The sequence below is a fragment of the Apium graveolens genome, chromosome 8 (genome assembly GCF_009905375.1).
Source record: "Apium graveolens cultivar Ventura chromosome 8, ASM990537v1, whole genome shotgun sequence".
Lineage (NCBI taxonomy): Eukaryota > Viridiplantae > Streptophyta > Magnoliopsida > Apiales > Apiaceae > Apium > Apium graveolens.
In genome coordinates this window covers 215,775,829-215,790,567 of record NC_133654.1, presented here as the reverse complement: position 1 = coordinate 215,790,567, position 14,739 = coordinate 215,775,829, and the positions used below count along the sequence as shown (strand labels likewise).

The 14,739-nt window shown below is 31.2% G+C and overlaps 1 protein-coding gene across 3 annotated transcripts; it reads right to left on the bottom strand.

Moving 5' to 3' along the window:
* Positions 1 to 1,128: 1,128 nt before the first annotated feature.
* On the bottom strand, positions 1,129 to 13,662 carry LOC141678848 (agamous-like MADS-box protein AGL27). Of its 3 annotated transcripts, none has more exons than XM_074485256.1 (7): positions 13,325 to 13,662; positions 6,378 to 6,459; positions 5,310 to 5,365; positions 5,108 to 5,219; positions 2,182 to 2,223; positions 1,677 to 1,709; positions 1,129 to 1,557 (listed from the first exon to the last, which is right to left on the bottom strand). In XM_074485256.1, exons 1-7 carry the CDS (start codon positions 13,507 to 13,509, stop codon positions 1,420 to 1,422), a joined length of 648 nt encoding a protein of 215 aa, XP_074341357.1. In that variant the 5' UTR covers positions 13,510 to 13,662; the 3' UTR covers positions 1,129 to 1,419. The 3 variants fall into 3 exon arrangements, with proteins under 3 accessions (XP_074341357.1, XP_074341354.1, XP_074341355.1); XM_074485253.1 differs by having other exon boundaries at positions 1,668 to 1,709; positions 13,325 to 13,657; XM_074485254.1 differs by having other exon boundaries at positions 1,668 to 1,709; positions 6,378 to 6,456; positions 13,325 to 13,656.
* Between the last annotated feature and the right edge of the window lie 1,077 nt (positions 13,663 to 14,739).

The window sequence follows — 14,739 nt, the reverse complement described above, 5'->3', positions numbered from 1 at the left end:
CATAACAAATAAATGTATCAAATTAAAAACATTTATTTGATACCTTTTATCTATTGTTTTTTTAGGAAAGGATGATACACTATTGAATATTTTTCTGTCTACCGACTAACATTATTTTGATAATACAATCAATCTTTTAGAATGTTCTGGAATATAGGGTTTGGCCGTTTTCGGTGAGTTTATGATCCTCCCGCTTCTTCTTTTTCATTCCTAATTTTGCTCAAACAATTTATATTCTCCACTAGTTAAATGAAACATATATTAATGAAAAAAAGTTCAATTAATTTTTTCCAAGGAAAAATGTTAGGTATTTAAAATTGATCGCAAATATTACAAAATGCCGTCTGACATGTCCGGTCATTGTGCAATTAGTAAAATATACCTCATATATTACATTATTTTGAAATTATTTTTTATCACGTCATTTTAAAATTATTTTTTATAACCTGTTAGCACTCCTCATTTACACAATAAGATCATATGCAGAAGAACCTGTATCACCTCTCTATTTACTTATAATGAGAATTTTGTAACATCAAACTCTCCCTGAATGTATCCCATATATTATATTATACTTAATTGAAATCAGTACAAAAGTGCGTGAGCGACTTCTCTTTCAATCAGATCTAATGATCTAATCTCACCTTTCTTCTTCTTTTCTTATATTTGATATTTGAAGTTAAGAGTAAGTTCAGGGAAGCTGTTGGACTTGCTCTTAATAGTCTATTTCCTTTAATTTTCTTATCATATACTCCCTCAGTCCCTTCCAATTGTTGTTTACATTTCTGAAGAAGTGTCCGGCACGCATTTTAAGGTGCATAAAAAATATAGTTAAGTAACTTATTTTTACAATTTTCTTTCTTTAAATAAAAGTTGAATGTTTTAATTTTTATTCAGAAAAAAAAAATTGTAAAAAAAAATTACAGAACTATACTTTATATGCACCTTAAAATGCGTGTCGGACACTCTCTAAAAAATGTAATCTAAAAAATGTAAACAATTGAAAAGGACGGAGGGAGTATTAACTATTTTAAGATTTTCGAGAAAGCCATAGTTCCAACACTATTTGGAAATAAATGAAGATGACAATAATCTCAGCAAAGGATACAGAGAACAAGCAAAACAGAGTTCACTCAACATTTTTTTTTATTAAACCAAGTAAACAATACAGACACAACAAGAAAAGCAGTTTACACAAACTTTTTATTTAAAAGACCAAACGCGCAAACACTTCAGAGCAAATAGAAAAACAAATTTCAACACTTAATTAAGTTTATTTTTGATAAGACCCTGGAAATTAACATCTTGGCATTCAGAAATAAGGCGGGTTTGCATACAGAGCTTCTGCAAACAACAATTCTGAGATGCTTCAGTGGGTACCTGCAGCTTGTCCTTCTTGACGATGGATGGAATATTCTACTAAAAAAGCAACATTAGTGTTTGCTGCAATTTGGGAGGATTTGTGTCGGTAACTGCAAGGTTGTGTAAGTTCATATCTCCCTTTCTGTTTTTGTTTTTCTCCTTTGCAGCTATTTTTTCTTTTTCAATTGCAGCTATCTGTAACAGAACATAAGTTAATGAACCATACCCGGGGGCTGCTTGTTTGTATAATTTAAATATACATGCAATGATGATGTTCAGGTACACAATTGGCACTTCATATCTACCTGCCGTACCAAGAGCTCATTTTCTTCTCTCACAAGTTTTTCCTGCACGGAGGTTAGCAAAGCTACAAGTCATATTACGATTTCCTTTGTTATATAAATTTATCTGTTTTGATGTTGATGTGCATGCATGTATGCATACTGCTTGTCTGAGGTAGTCCGTACATCTTACTTTGACAAAATGAGGTTTCATAAAATTGACTAAGACCCAAATATGCTCTGCAAATGCACTAGATATTTATTCTTTCTATTTTCTTATGGTAATCAATTTCTTGAATCAGTGGAATTGAATTTAACAGAATGCAATTGTTCATTTTGATCATTTAAAGTGTACTAGGATGTTAAATATTAAAACAGAGCATAGGAATTGACCTTGCAGAATACATGACAGATGCTACGAGTAAATACTTCACTAAATCTGGTGTCCCAAATGTAGTTCGCTCCAAGAGGTTTTGAAATGCTTTTCAAAAAATCGACAATCTTAAGAAACCATATGTAGTCGTGGAATGAGGGTTACCTTCTCCTGGAGAGTGGTTAGTGGTGCCATCATCTGTTGCGTCTGCACAGCAAGTAAAAATTAATATGATATAACTAGATACCTTGCATATTGGATAGTACACAAGTATATAAGGTTTAACTTGTACTGTACTTGCAATCGCATCCAATAGGACTTCACATGTAAATATATTTAGATACGTCCCAAGAGCTTAGTTCAGATCGAGACAGACATGTTCAGATATAACATAAGAGGTGCATTTGTGGAGTGACTAGCATAAACTTGTTCACTACAAGAGAATTCGGATAAACCATGATTTTCTGCCTCTAGACAGAACTAAATCACCATAATCACTAAAGATAGCATATGAGGTATCAAGATAGCTAAATAATTTCGCGAGTTAATGGCCAACATGGATAGGGATAGCAAATGCTAGGTATAGTTCGGTTTTTGTAAAATCCAAATATTTTCGGGTTTCAAAATAAAACTGTTAAATCCAAACCATCGGGTTTTGGATTGGATCGGATTGAACTAGGTATCCACAAAAAAAGAAATATAATGAATCCAACATCACTGATGCCCCTTGGTGGACAACATATATCATATGTATACAATTAGTTTGTTTCACTAAATAAGATATATTGCAGCAATTGGGATGTTGAGTCATAATGAAAAACAGAAGTTAGTGATACAGGTAGCTAAGATATACAACACCGGCAAAGATGTGAGAAGAATATATTCGAGTTTCAGATATAAATCGCAAAGTTGTAATATTGTTATAATATAATAATAAATTCAAGAAGTCCTCCTCCTAATACCTAAAGGCTTTATGATAATCAATAACTTAACATGGTATCAAAACTATAGTTGGCATAGGAATGGAACGAGGGGAGTGTTACTATTATATTTATATGTATAACACCCCAGTCCCACATCGAGCAGATTTGAGATTTCTGTTTAGTTTATAAGACAAAGTAATACTACTACTTGCAACAATAAATCATGATACTTCCACCAATAAATCATGATCTGTTGGGGGACTGTGGTGGGTCACTCATTGCCCAAGTTGGCTGCATTTGGGATATTAGACTTCGGCTTATCTCGGACTTCAAAAAAGGCATGGGATTTGACCCGGATTGTCGCATATGGTATTAAATCCGACTCTCGAAAGCTTGATTTGTCAAGTTGTCGGAGGTAGGGACACGAAGGCTGGTGGTATTATCCCACAGTGGACAGAGATCCGGAGGAGGGGACACGAAACCAGCCGGTATTATCCCAAAATGGCTAGAGAGGCAAAGATCTGGACCTATGGGCTGTCTGTTCTGGCTTGACAAGGACGTTAGGAGTTTAAGTATCGAGGGACTTCTGTTTAGTATATAAGACAAAGTAATTTGACCCGGGTTGTCACATATGGTATTAAATCTGACTCTCGAAAGCTTGATTTGTCAAGTTGTCGGAGGCAGGGACACGAAGGCTGGTGGTATTATCCCACAGTGGACAGAGATCCGGAGGAGGGGACACGTTTAAGTATCGAGGGACTTCTGTTTAGTATATAAGACAAAGTAATTTGACCCGGGTTGTCACATATGGTATTAAATCTGACTCTCGAAAGCTTGATTTGTCAAGTTGTCGGAGGTAGGGACACGAAGGCTGGTGGTATTATCCCACAGTGGACAGAGATCCGGAGGAGGGGACACGAAACCAGCCGGTATTATCCCAAATGGCTAGAGAGGCAAAGATCCGGACCTATGGGTTGTCTGTTCTGGCTTGACAAGGACGTTAGGAGTTTAGGTATCGAGGGACTTCTGTTTAGTTTATAAGACAAAGTACTACTACTATTTGCACCCACCAACAAATCATGATATTTTGGAGGCTGTAGTGGGCTAGTCGTTGCCCAAGTTGGCCGCATTTGGGACAGTAGGCTTCGGCTTATTTCAGACTCAGAATCGGGAGTTGACCCGTTTTTCGATAAAGACTCGGTATTTGACCCGGGTTGTCACAATATGATATATATTTTCTGGTAGTAAAAGGGGGTCTAAGATGCATTTTGAATTGAATTTTTTTAGTATTTCTTAAATTCTAGATCTTTTTTTTTCTAAATCTAAATTCAAATCCCAAAATAATCTTTGTTTGTTTGGATCAATAGGGCCAGAAACGAATCGTATATCCATGGGCCTCGACAATTCTTGATCCCTAAACATAAATTTAGTACTTGGTTCTTTAGAATCTGATAATTTACTAGTTTAAGTTTTGAATAATGACACAACTCTTACTTCAATTAACATTCAGTCTCTTTGTCTCTTTGAGAGTAGGAGTTCTCTGTTCTAGACATATAGGCTAATAATGGAAGTAAAAACTAAAATTTATGATTGAGTTTGGATGGATCACCAGTTTCAAATTCAAATTTGATCCTGGCATATTAGTTTTCCGAAAAGGTAATCTTATAAAATTATAGAGATGTTATAAATGAGGAATATTTTATCAAAACAATGTCGTCAAAATGTAATAAGTTGTCCGACTAAGAAGCGCCAAATTTTCCATAAGCGCTGGGGACCATCTTCCGAACCTTAAAAAGAGCACTAAATTGTTCAGTAGGCCCACCGTAAAGTTTCTAAGTAGGAGTGCAAATAACCTCATTTTCGATATATGTCTAATTGGCATAAAGAAAATTTCCATCCTTTCAAAGTCAAATGAGATGATATTGTTGAGATTTAGGAAATTAGGAACAAGAGAATTAGTCATGCAAAAGAGTATAAAATTATAAAAAATAATATGAGGTAATACAGAATGCAAGGGTATAAGAGTGAAAGACAAGGAAATTATTGAAGAATGATGTCGGACAATTATTTTTCATGAATATGCAAAATAATGAACATATCAAGTATATATACATATGACAAAACATATTTTGCAAAACAATTTAGATATTAAGTGTAAATATTCATACATTGATTGAGATCTTGGTTGCATTTGTTTGTGCCAGTGAAGTTTCCATTTCTTTCTGTAGCTGAGCAAGATCATCCACATTGAGTTCATCTAAGTTCACTTCATCTAGGTACCTAGATAGGATTGAGACTTACGTCAGCCGTATCTTATCGCAAAAATAATTATCCGTTAACATTCAGATAGGAGAGTTGGAGGGTACTTGCCTTTCAAATCTTTGCAAGTAATTTCCATTCGCCCGACTACTTGTATGTTCCAACTTCTATTCACAAATTAACATTCCATGTTAAATCAACAATCTAGATTGTATCAGTTCCTTAAAATATCAATTATGAAGCAAAAATTATTATGATTTCAATTCACAAATTACATTCCACGTCTTCAGATTAGAAATGATAGTGTATCAGTTCCCTGAATTATCATTTAACCAACCCGAAAAACTTTAAAGTTGCTTCTAGATCGGTACAAATCAACCAACAAGATTGCACACATCTAACGCCATAGAAACCTAGATAGATCTTTTCAGTTTGACCTCTTGAAACTTCTTATATCCACAATTTCATCATTGCATCAACAAATCAAAAGCCCAAAATTCAAGAAGTTAAATAACCCTATTGACTAATGGACGGACGTTAGTCAAATTCAGACGGAGGGATGCTAATCAAATTTTTGGGAAGTTAAAGTATGTGAACAATGATTTTTTAGTTCAAGGACCTTGACCAAAAATGACCTATAGTTCAAGACGTATGAATTGATTATCCTTTTTTTTTATTTTTTAACAAGTTTAATATAACATATATAAAAACCAAAGAAAAGTTTTAGAAAAAGAAACAAATGAGAAGAATCTATTATACAAGACAATTTAAACACACGGGGGAGAAAATGAAATAAGTAAATTATGTCAATATAAGTCTTCTCACGACTGATATATTGAACTCTCAATAGACATTTAGGTGCACTCTAATTTCTATCATACTAATAATTACTTGTAGAGAATTTAAAACAGAGATGTACGCAAACTTACAGAGAATAAAAACAAATGTGGATGTAATAATTATAAAAAGCAAAGAGGTTTAAGAAAAAATCAAAAAGAAGAATCTATTATACAAGACAATTTAAACAAACACAGAGGAAGAATATGAAAGAAGTAAATTATATCAATATAATCTAGATATAACAACGTCTAGTCGATGTACCTAAATTTGAGACTGCAGATATCTTAAATATCTAAAGTATGTTCACAAAAAGATCTAGTAATATGAGCATGTCATTACCTTATATTCATGAATTCCAGTGGCTTCTTTCCCATCTGCATCAGAGACATCATGGTATTGTTGAAGAATTGCAGCCAAACTGCTGCATGCATAGTAAAATCTATGAGTAACCCAGTAGTCGAACTAGAAAAATTTGATGATCATGCGAACAAAAAAGAAAAAAAAAAGTATCCTAAACAATTGTTTATTACTACATATTATTATTGATTGAAGTAATACTACTATTAGTAATATTCAAGGTCAATATTTATGTTCACATTGGGGGTATAAAACAAGTTATGCAGCTAAAAGAACAAAAAAGCTTTTAAGAAGTGATCAATGCTTGTAGCACTTAAGAAATACTTAAGAATTTTAGATTATCGACGGATAAAGATGACAAAAATATAGGAAAATCGAACTTCTACAATATGTATGCTCGAAATTCATTGACTTTAATTTGGATCGTTTTTAGGATTTTTAGGGACACATTGCTTAAGCTCCTTATGATTGACGAAGGTTTTTTTACCATACTTAAACTATAAAAGTGCTAAGCCATAAAGGTTTGTTGCCTAAGCCTGATCTGTATGGCTATTTCCCAGTGCAATTTTTAGATATTATATTATATCATATCTTTAACATCATGAAAAAATGTTATTCTGTTAGAAGTAAATATATGATGCAAGGTGATTCAGAAGATTTTAACATATCAAATACTTTAATGTTCATGTACTTTCTTATTTTGTGTACATAAAAATAGAATGCAAACACTAAATTTAATGTCGTGATTGTCGGGTCTAGGTCTACTCTCCGGTCGTACTTCACGGGTATATGATCGATGTAAGCAACCCCCGTAAAATTTTCAGTTTATTTCCCACGATTACATCAGTTCCTGTACTTGGTCCAATATGAGCTTTTGCAGGTCTTAAAAACCATTTAAAATTTTTTATGGTGCTTTCATATCTTTGCGTCAAGCTACTTTCTCATACGGCCACTAAGTTTGAGATGGATCGGTGTGGTTTTCCTAGGGGTAATATTTCGTAATTTTTTAAATAATAATAAAAAAGATCAAAATTTGATGAATATTAGGAATTAAAATTGAGTTAGAATAATAGACCTTAAATATCGATTATATTTGAAACGAATAATTAATAAACTTAGATTTAGAGTTTTCTAACATTATATATGCATATTATTCCTCGATCATGGACTTTTTGGAAAAGATTTTTCCGATACGAGCAATCTTATGAAAATTGTAGCAAATTCATCCTAAGTCGGAATTCCCTAAGTCGGAATTCGTTGATTCTGGATTGTTTCAAAAGATCTTTCCGATATGTGGAAGACCAAGTCAAATCCAAAATATTTTTCAAAAATTGGGAAAATTATGATTCTAAGTCCCAATTAATCCAAACTATAAATGCAACCGGCATGGGTAATCTAAAAGCCCACTACAGTCCCCAAAATATCATAATTTGTTGGTTCACTTACTAGTACTCTACCTTATAAACTGAACTAAAATCCTAAATTTACTCGATGTAGGACTGGGCCGTTACACTATCACACTCGGACATCGAACCGTGAATGAAGAAAAGCATGAGAGAAGAGCATAATGGCTACCGACTCTAATATAGCTCAATAAAGACACGCGGAAAGGCATAGCATAAATGGTTCCTAAAGATTTAAAAATTGCTCAGCAGATGGACCACACCACGGAGTTTAGTAACCAGTTTTTAAAAATTATATAGACCAATTTAAAAAAAAATATTGTTTTTGACTCAATTTCCGATTAATCGAGACAAAACCCACCCGTCTACTGATTAATTGGCCAATTAATCCCGAATATTTAGTATTAGGTTTTTCGGGTCATATACTTTCATGAATTTGATTGTTGACCGTTTTGGCCGATTAAATTGTCTCACCCGACTTTTGACCAATATTCCGGTTGGGCCTTCCTTTAATACCTTAAGGTTTTAGGACTGGTTACTTAACATGGTATCTGGCAGGAGGATCAATGTTCGATTCTCAGCCACCCCCAATATTCTCATAATTTAATTTAATTTTTTTTTTTTTTTGACTAATTTTGGCTTACAGCCTTACAAATGAGTATCTGTTCTCAACAATTCTCGGGGTGAGCCAGGATCGAACCCAGGATCTGGGACGACAGAGGATAAGCCCTTTACCACTTGAGCTATCCAACCGTGCTCAAAAATAACAAATATAATCGGAATCATTGAATTTATACAATAAATATGTATTGTAAATAAAATAACAATCATTGCCTCTGTTGTATAGTAAATAACAATCATTAGATTTAAGAAAATAAATGAGAACTATTAGATATAATATAAAAGAATATTCTTTATTTTAATATTTAAACTATTCTTAGAGGTTAAAGGTCCAAACCCCTTAAATACGATATTATAATTTAAATACTTTTATTATTTATTTTATAAACTACTTCTAAAGGTTTAAGTTTCGAACTCCGTCAACAACATATTATAATCAAATATTTATGTTATCCATTCTTAAGATACGAGCAAAATGACCAGGGTTCAAAATTTCAATAAAATAAATTATTTTATTTTATTATCTTATATAATATGTTCTCTGCTAATAAAAATATCTATTAAAATATGAACAGTAAAATATAAAATATAAAACATTATCTGTGCATCTCACATGTTATAATCCAGTGTGGGCACGGATTTTAGTTATAAATAGGTAATAAGGTTTTCTTATTATAAATGTACAACAAAAATTTTATTGTTTAAAATTTAAACTTAACTTGTTACTATTTGTTGGTATGTCTACTACATTGGTTGAGAAGCTCAACTAGCATACATCACATTCAAAACTCTACAAATTGCATTACTAAGTGATGACGAAATGTAGAGTTAATAAAATAAGCACAAATCTTTTTAAAATATGTGAACTCAAAGTTCAAGTCTTGTTTGATGTAGCTGTTATAGATACATGCCACATTAGATTGGATATGCCTTGAAAATTTGATAGATTCGTGAAAACTTCATGGTTTAGGTATACTTGGAGCACTGAAGGAGAATTTATTTTTGAATGAGAAGTATGAAATATAATAAAAGGGTCATGGTCAATTGTTAATTACTCTTACACAAGATTTGCCCAAAAAATAAAACTTTTTAAAATACAGTGTGATGCTAGTGTTGATAATTGAGATTGTTTTGGAACATAAAAGATATGTTGGCATCGAGATATATTGTTCTTTCGAGATTTTTTTCAAGGGTATCGTTCATGTGTTGGAAATTTGATGTTTTTAAGTTCTACGTCAAATCTACTCATTCGTGTATTTAAAATTTTATAAAGCTCGTGGACAACATTTTTTACAAATGAAAGGAGAATGATGTGGAGTAAAGAATGAAAAAATTCAAAGGTATTTGTTGTTCAATATGGGGACAATTTTAGAAGCAAATGAGAAGGATGCATGGACATTACATGCTGGTGTATTTTTTCTCATCGAGAAAAACGTGATTTAAGAATTAAAATCATTTCATATTGTATATGTAAATTGGTAATGCATACTACTCCCTCCGTCCCAATTTATCTGTCTTGTTTGATTTTTGATAGTCAAATTGACTCAACTTTGACTGTAAATAAAAACTCATTCTTTCATCATTTTAAAAAATTAAAATATACATATAAAAGTAGATTAAACATACTTTATAATGATATTAATTTTATAAGTATTTTCGATATTATACTATGTGAAATTTTCAGTCAAAATTGGGTCAATTTAATCGTAAAAAGTAAATAGTTGGCTGTTGGAACAACAGAGTGGTGTTTTACCGCTGTTCATTGTGGGACTTGGAATTCCAATTCCAGTGTACTACGTCCAAGAAGCTTGACAATTGACCACTGCCGTCCCATTCTTAAGTGAGCCTCTTGTGAGAACTCATACTCTCTCTTCGTACTCTCTATTTCTATGTGAAAGTATAAATGTACTCCAATGGAGGGTGTCAAGAGGAGTTTCAACGGCACGTGGCATGACGTGTCTTGATAGCACTCCATTGGAGTTGAGAGATGTTATTGGGGTGCCAAATGAGTTGATGAGGTGCCAACTTGGGGTACCAAAAGTTGTCATCCTATCCTACTTCACTTATGGTCTCAATGATGCATAAAATTTCATTTCTCTAATATACTTGGCTTGTGCATTTTTTTTATTGAATTAGTGAAATTGACATCTTGGATATCTAACCATTGGAGTGTTATTGAAAAATGGGTGCTAAAAATGATATAAAAGAGAGAGGATTTAAAATATAGTATTTTTTATTATGAATGCTCTAACGTGTACGAGATCTTTTCCAAGATGCCGGAAAATAAATTTGTACAAAATAACATTTAAGTTAAGGAAACTTTCAACGGTGCCCTTCTGTTTTTCCCTTTTTCAAGTTGTGCCATTTCGCAATTTTGACTTATGATTGATACCTTGTATTTGAAGTTCTATATATATTATCTATATGTATTATCTCATTTTGTTACCTAAACGTAGGGCTGAGTATTCGGTAATTCGGGAACCGAACCGGAATATTATTCGGTAACCGAATACCGAATAAGGAGGAAAATCATAACCGATTAGTGAACCGAAATAATTTTGGTTATTTACCGAACCGAATTAATTATTTCGGTTAAAACCGAAAGCTGAAGAAAAAAACCGAATTACAAGAAAATTAAATTTTAAGATAAAAATTTTGCTATTTTTATTGAACAATTAATGATCTGCTTGCTTCTACATGTTAACGGAAATTACACCTTGACAATTATCTTTTTTCAAAATATGTAGGAAAAAGAGATGAAAATATAATCACTAGCAAAATAGCGGATAGATAACTCATAATTGAACTTAAAAAAAGACCTGGGTTAGCAAAATAGGAAAAATAATAAAATATAATACATATATTTATATATTTATATAATAAATATATAAATATATATTATAATATATATTTCGGTAATTTCGGTAATTCGGTTATTTCGGTAAAAAAACCGAAAAAACCGAAATACCTTTTTACCGAAATAACCGAAATACCGAATAACACAAAATATCATAACCGAATTATTTCGGTTCAGTAATCGAACCGAATTATTTCGGTAATTTCGGTTCGGTATTCGGTTAACCGAACCGAATGCTCAGCCCTACCTAAACGTTAGTTTGACGTTAACGGTACCACATGTAGATGTTAAAAAAAATAATAGTATTTGTTGAAAAAGTTAAAAGAACAATGATATTTTAAAGAAAATTCTTTCCGATACTTAAGTTTCAAATTATATTTTGTTCAAAAATTTTGATGATAATATTTTTAATTGTAATAGATTGATACAGGTACTGAAAATGTGGAAAACATAAAATTTGAATGGCCATTAAAACTGTTTAGTTAAATTTTGTATTTACTTAAAATTTATAAAAAAATAAAAAGTAGAAGGGTGCAGTTGAGGATTTCCCTGATATGAGTGGCCTAATTTGTTTTAGAATTTGACCTATTTGCTTCTAATGTGCAATTTGACCTGATTTCTTTTTGAATTTGACCTATTTTTAACTTTTGGAGCAAAAATGAGAAGACAAAATTACCCTCGAATTTATTTTCTTTTTAACTGTTAATTGTTCATTCAGAAGTGTTCATTCAGAAGGCAGTTTTATCTTTCCATTTATTTTAAAATTTGACCATTTTGCTTGTAATGTGTAATTTAACCAGTTTTTTTTTAATTTGACCTATTTTTAACTTTCGGAGAAAAAAGGGGGAAAGACAAAATTACCCTCAAATTTATTTTTCTTTTTAATTGTCGATTGTTCATTCGTAAGGGCAGTTTTAGTTTTTCATGATATGAATGGCCTGATTCATTTTAGAATTTGACTTATTTGCTTGTAATGTGTAATTTGATCTTATTTATTTTTGAATTTGACATATTTTTAACTTAAAAGTAAAAAAGGGGAAATACAAAATTACCCCCAAATTCATGTTCTTTTTGGTTGTTGATTGTTCATTCAGATTGACAAATTTATATATTCTTATTGATTTTCATATTGATATGAGTGGCCTGATTTGTTTTAGAACTTGACCTATTTGCTTGTAATGTGTAATTTGACCCGATTCCTTTTTAAATTTGACCTATTTTTAACTTTCAGAACAAAAAGAGGAAAGACAAAATTATCCTCACATTTATTTTCTTCTTAGCTGTTACTAACTCCGTCCCATGGAATAATATACGTTCATTATTTATTCGAGACTTCTATAAAGTGTAGTTTTATAATATTTTTTTAAAAAAAAAATTGAATAAACAGGAAAAAAAATTAAAAAAATATTGTGGAGTTATGTTTTAAATGAGAATTGAAAAGCGTGCCAAAAAGTAATATATAAAATTCAGTGGGACAGTAGTATTTTTCATGCAGAAGGGCAGTTTTGTCATTTCATCTTTGTTTGCTCTGGAAATTAAAATCTATCCCGGAAATAAAATTTCCCAAAATTGAACTTTATAGAGTAAATAATTATCTGATCTAGTCTTTTAATTGATTATTTGATAAACAATATATCATTGTAATTTACAAACAAATTGACTTGACTGTAGACTTTAGTGATACAGGCACCTGTATCTGTTGAAAGTTTTCAGAATTTTTAAAACACTTCTACATAGATATAGTTATAGATAAAATTATATAAAATAATACATGAAGCATAAAATCGTCTATACAAAAACAGAGAACAACAATATTTAAATTGCAAGAGACATTGCAGTCTAAATAACATGCATATATGTGAACATATATCTTGTCTGACCAATATTAAGTCGTTTTTTTTAAAAGAAAGACCTGCTCCCACAAAGAAATTATACAAGTTTTAGCAGATTATTAGTAAAAAACATCGAAAAAATCATGATTAAAACGCAAGGCAAAACAGATATACGTCAACGAGCACAAGCAAGCAAAAAGATGAAAGGTAGATTACCTATTGGCGCTCGAAAACTCATAGAGTTTATCACGGTTAGAGAACACAATAGCTGCAATCTGGACATCACAAAGAACAGAGAGTTGCTTGGCTTTCTTAAACAACCCACTTCTTCTCTTGGAGAAAGTAATTTGTCGATTAATTTTGTCTTCAATTCGCTTGATTTCTAATTTCTTTCTCCCCATTTTTCTTCTTCAAGCTAACCCTAGTTGATGCCACTCCTTTCCCCATTTTTAAAATTATACCTTATATACATAATCTCTGTCTGTACTATAATTTTACTATTTAGGTATGTTCTTTGAGCTTTTTTTAGTCTTAGTACTAATTTTGACTGATTTGACTGATAAGTGTTTATCCAGTACATTGGTATAAATATCTAGTGGAGTACATCACACGCTTGATATATTTATCTATCTATTTATTTATGATATACTATTATAAGTAGAACACTTTCTATTTGGTAGTTACTCGGTACAGTTATCTGGTACGACAAATAACAACCGTCAGATCTAAAGTTAAAAAAATGAGAACCATTGAATACAATAATAAAATATTATTATATTAATATTTAAACTGCTCTGCTCTCATGGATTTAGGGTTCGAACCCCGTCAACAGTTTATTATATTTAAATTTTTATATTCTTTATTTAAATAATATATTATATTATATTATTTATTTTCAATCAAGTCTCAAATTATTATAAAATATATATTGTTATAATTTATTATATTATTCGATTTATTTTTCAACTATTAAAAATTATATTATAAAATATATTATTAAAAACTATCGAATGTTAAAAACAATCTGTGTATCGCAATAGGCTAGTAAATATTATATACGGGGATGATTATGAGATAAAGATGGATGGTTTGTAACTATAGTTAAAAAGTTAACCCTATGAGGGTCGAGTTGCAAGTTTGCAATTTTTATCTTTTTTACTACAACTCTTGTTTCTTCGCTTTTTACAAGTAAATTAAGGTATTTAGAAAATATTTTTAAGTTTTAAATTTTCTTTTTCAAATAAAATTTAATTCATAAATTTGTATTGACAAAAAGTTAAAAATATAAATCAATTTTTTTTCGCAGATGTAAAAAGTCAAAAGAGTGTAAAATGGGACTTGAAAGTATTATTTACGGAGTCAAAAGCAATTTTTATTGAAATTAAAAAGGTTTGATATTTTACAATGGTAAATAGCGAGGGAATTTCTTCAAAAAGATAAGTAGTAAGAGAGAATTTTGATTATTTAACGAAGATAACCAAATATAAAACATTTAATTAAATATTTGTTGTTCCAAACTTCTGATGCGCTTTTGCTGCAGGTTGTAACTGGTAAGTTTCGCCACAGTAGTAGTTCTCCCCAGAAGATAAATTTAGTATTCGGCTCACGTCTTGAATTTTTTATAATAAAAT

Excerpts from the sequence above, each read along its gene's own strand:
- LOC141678848 (XM_074485253.1), bottom strand. The coding sequence starts at position 13,509 with ATGGGGAGAAAGAAATTAGAAATCAAGCGAATTGAAGACAAAATTAAT. Across the intron at positions 5,366-6,377 it reads CTGGAATTCATGAATATAAG|AAGTTGGAACATACAAGTAG; the intron begins GTAATGACATGC and ends ATTTGTGAATAG. Across the intron at positions 2,224-5,107 it reads CAACCAAGATCTCAATCAAT|ACGCAACAGATGATGGCACC; the intron begins GTATGAATATTT and ends CTTGCTGTGCAG.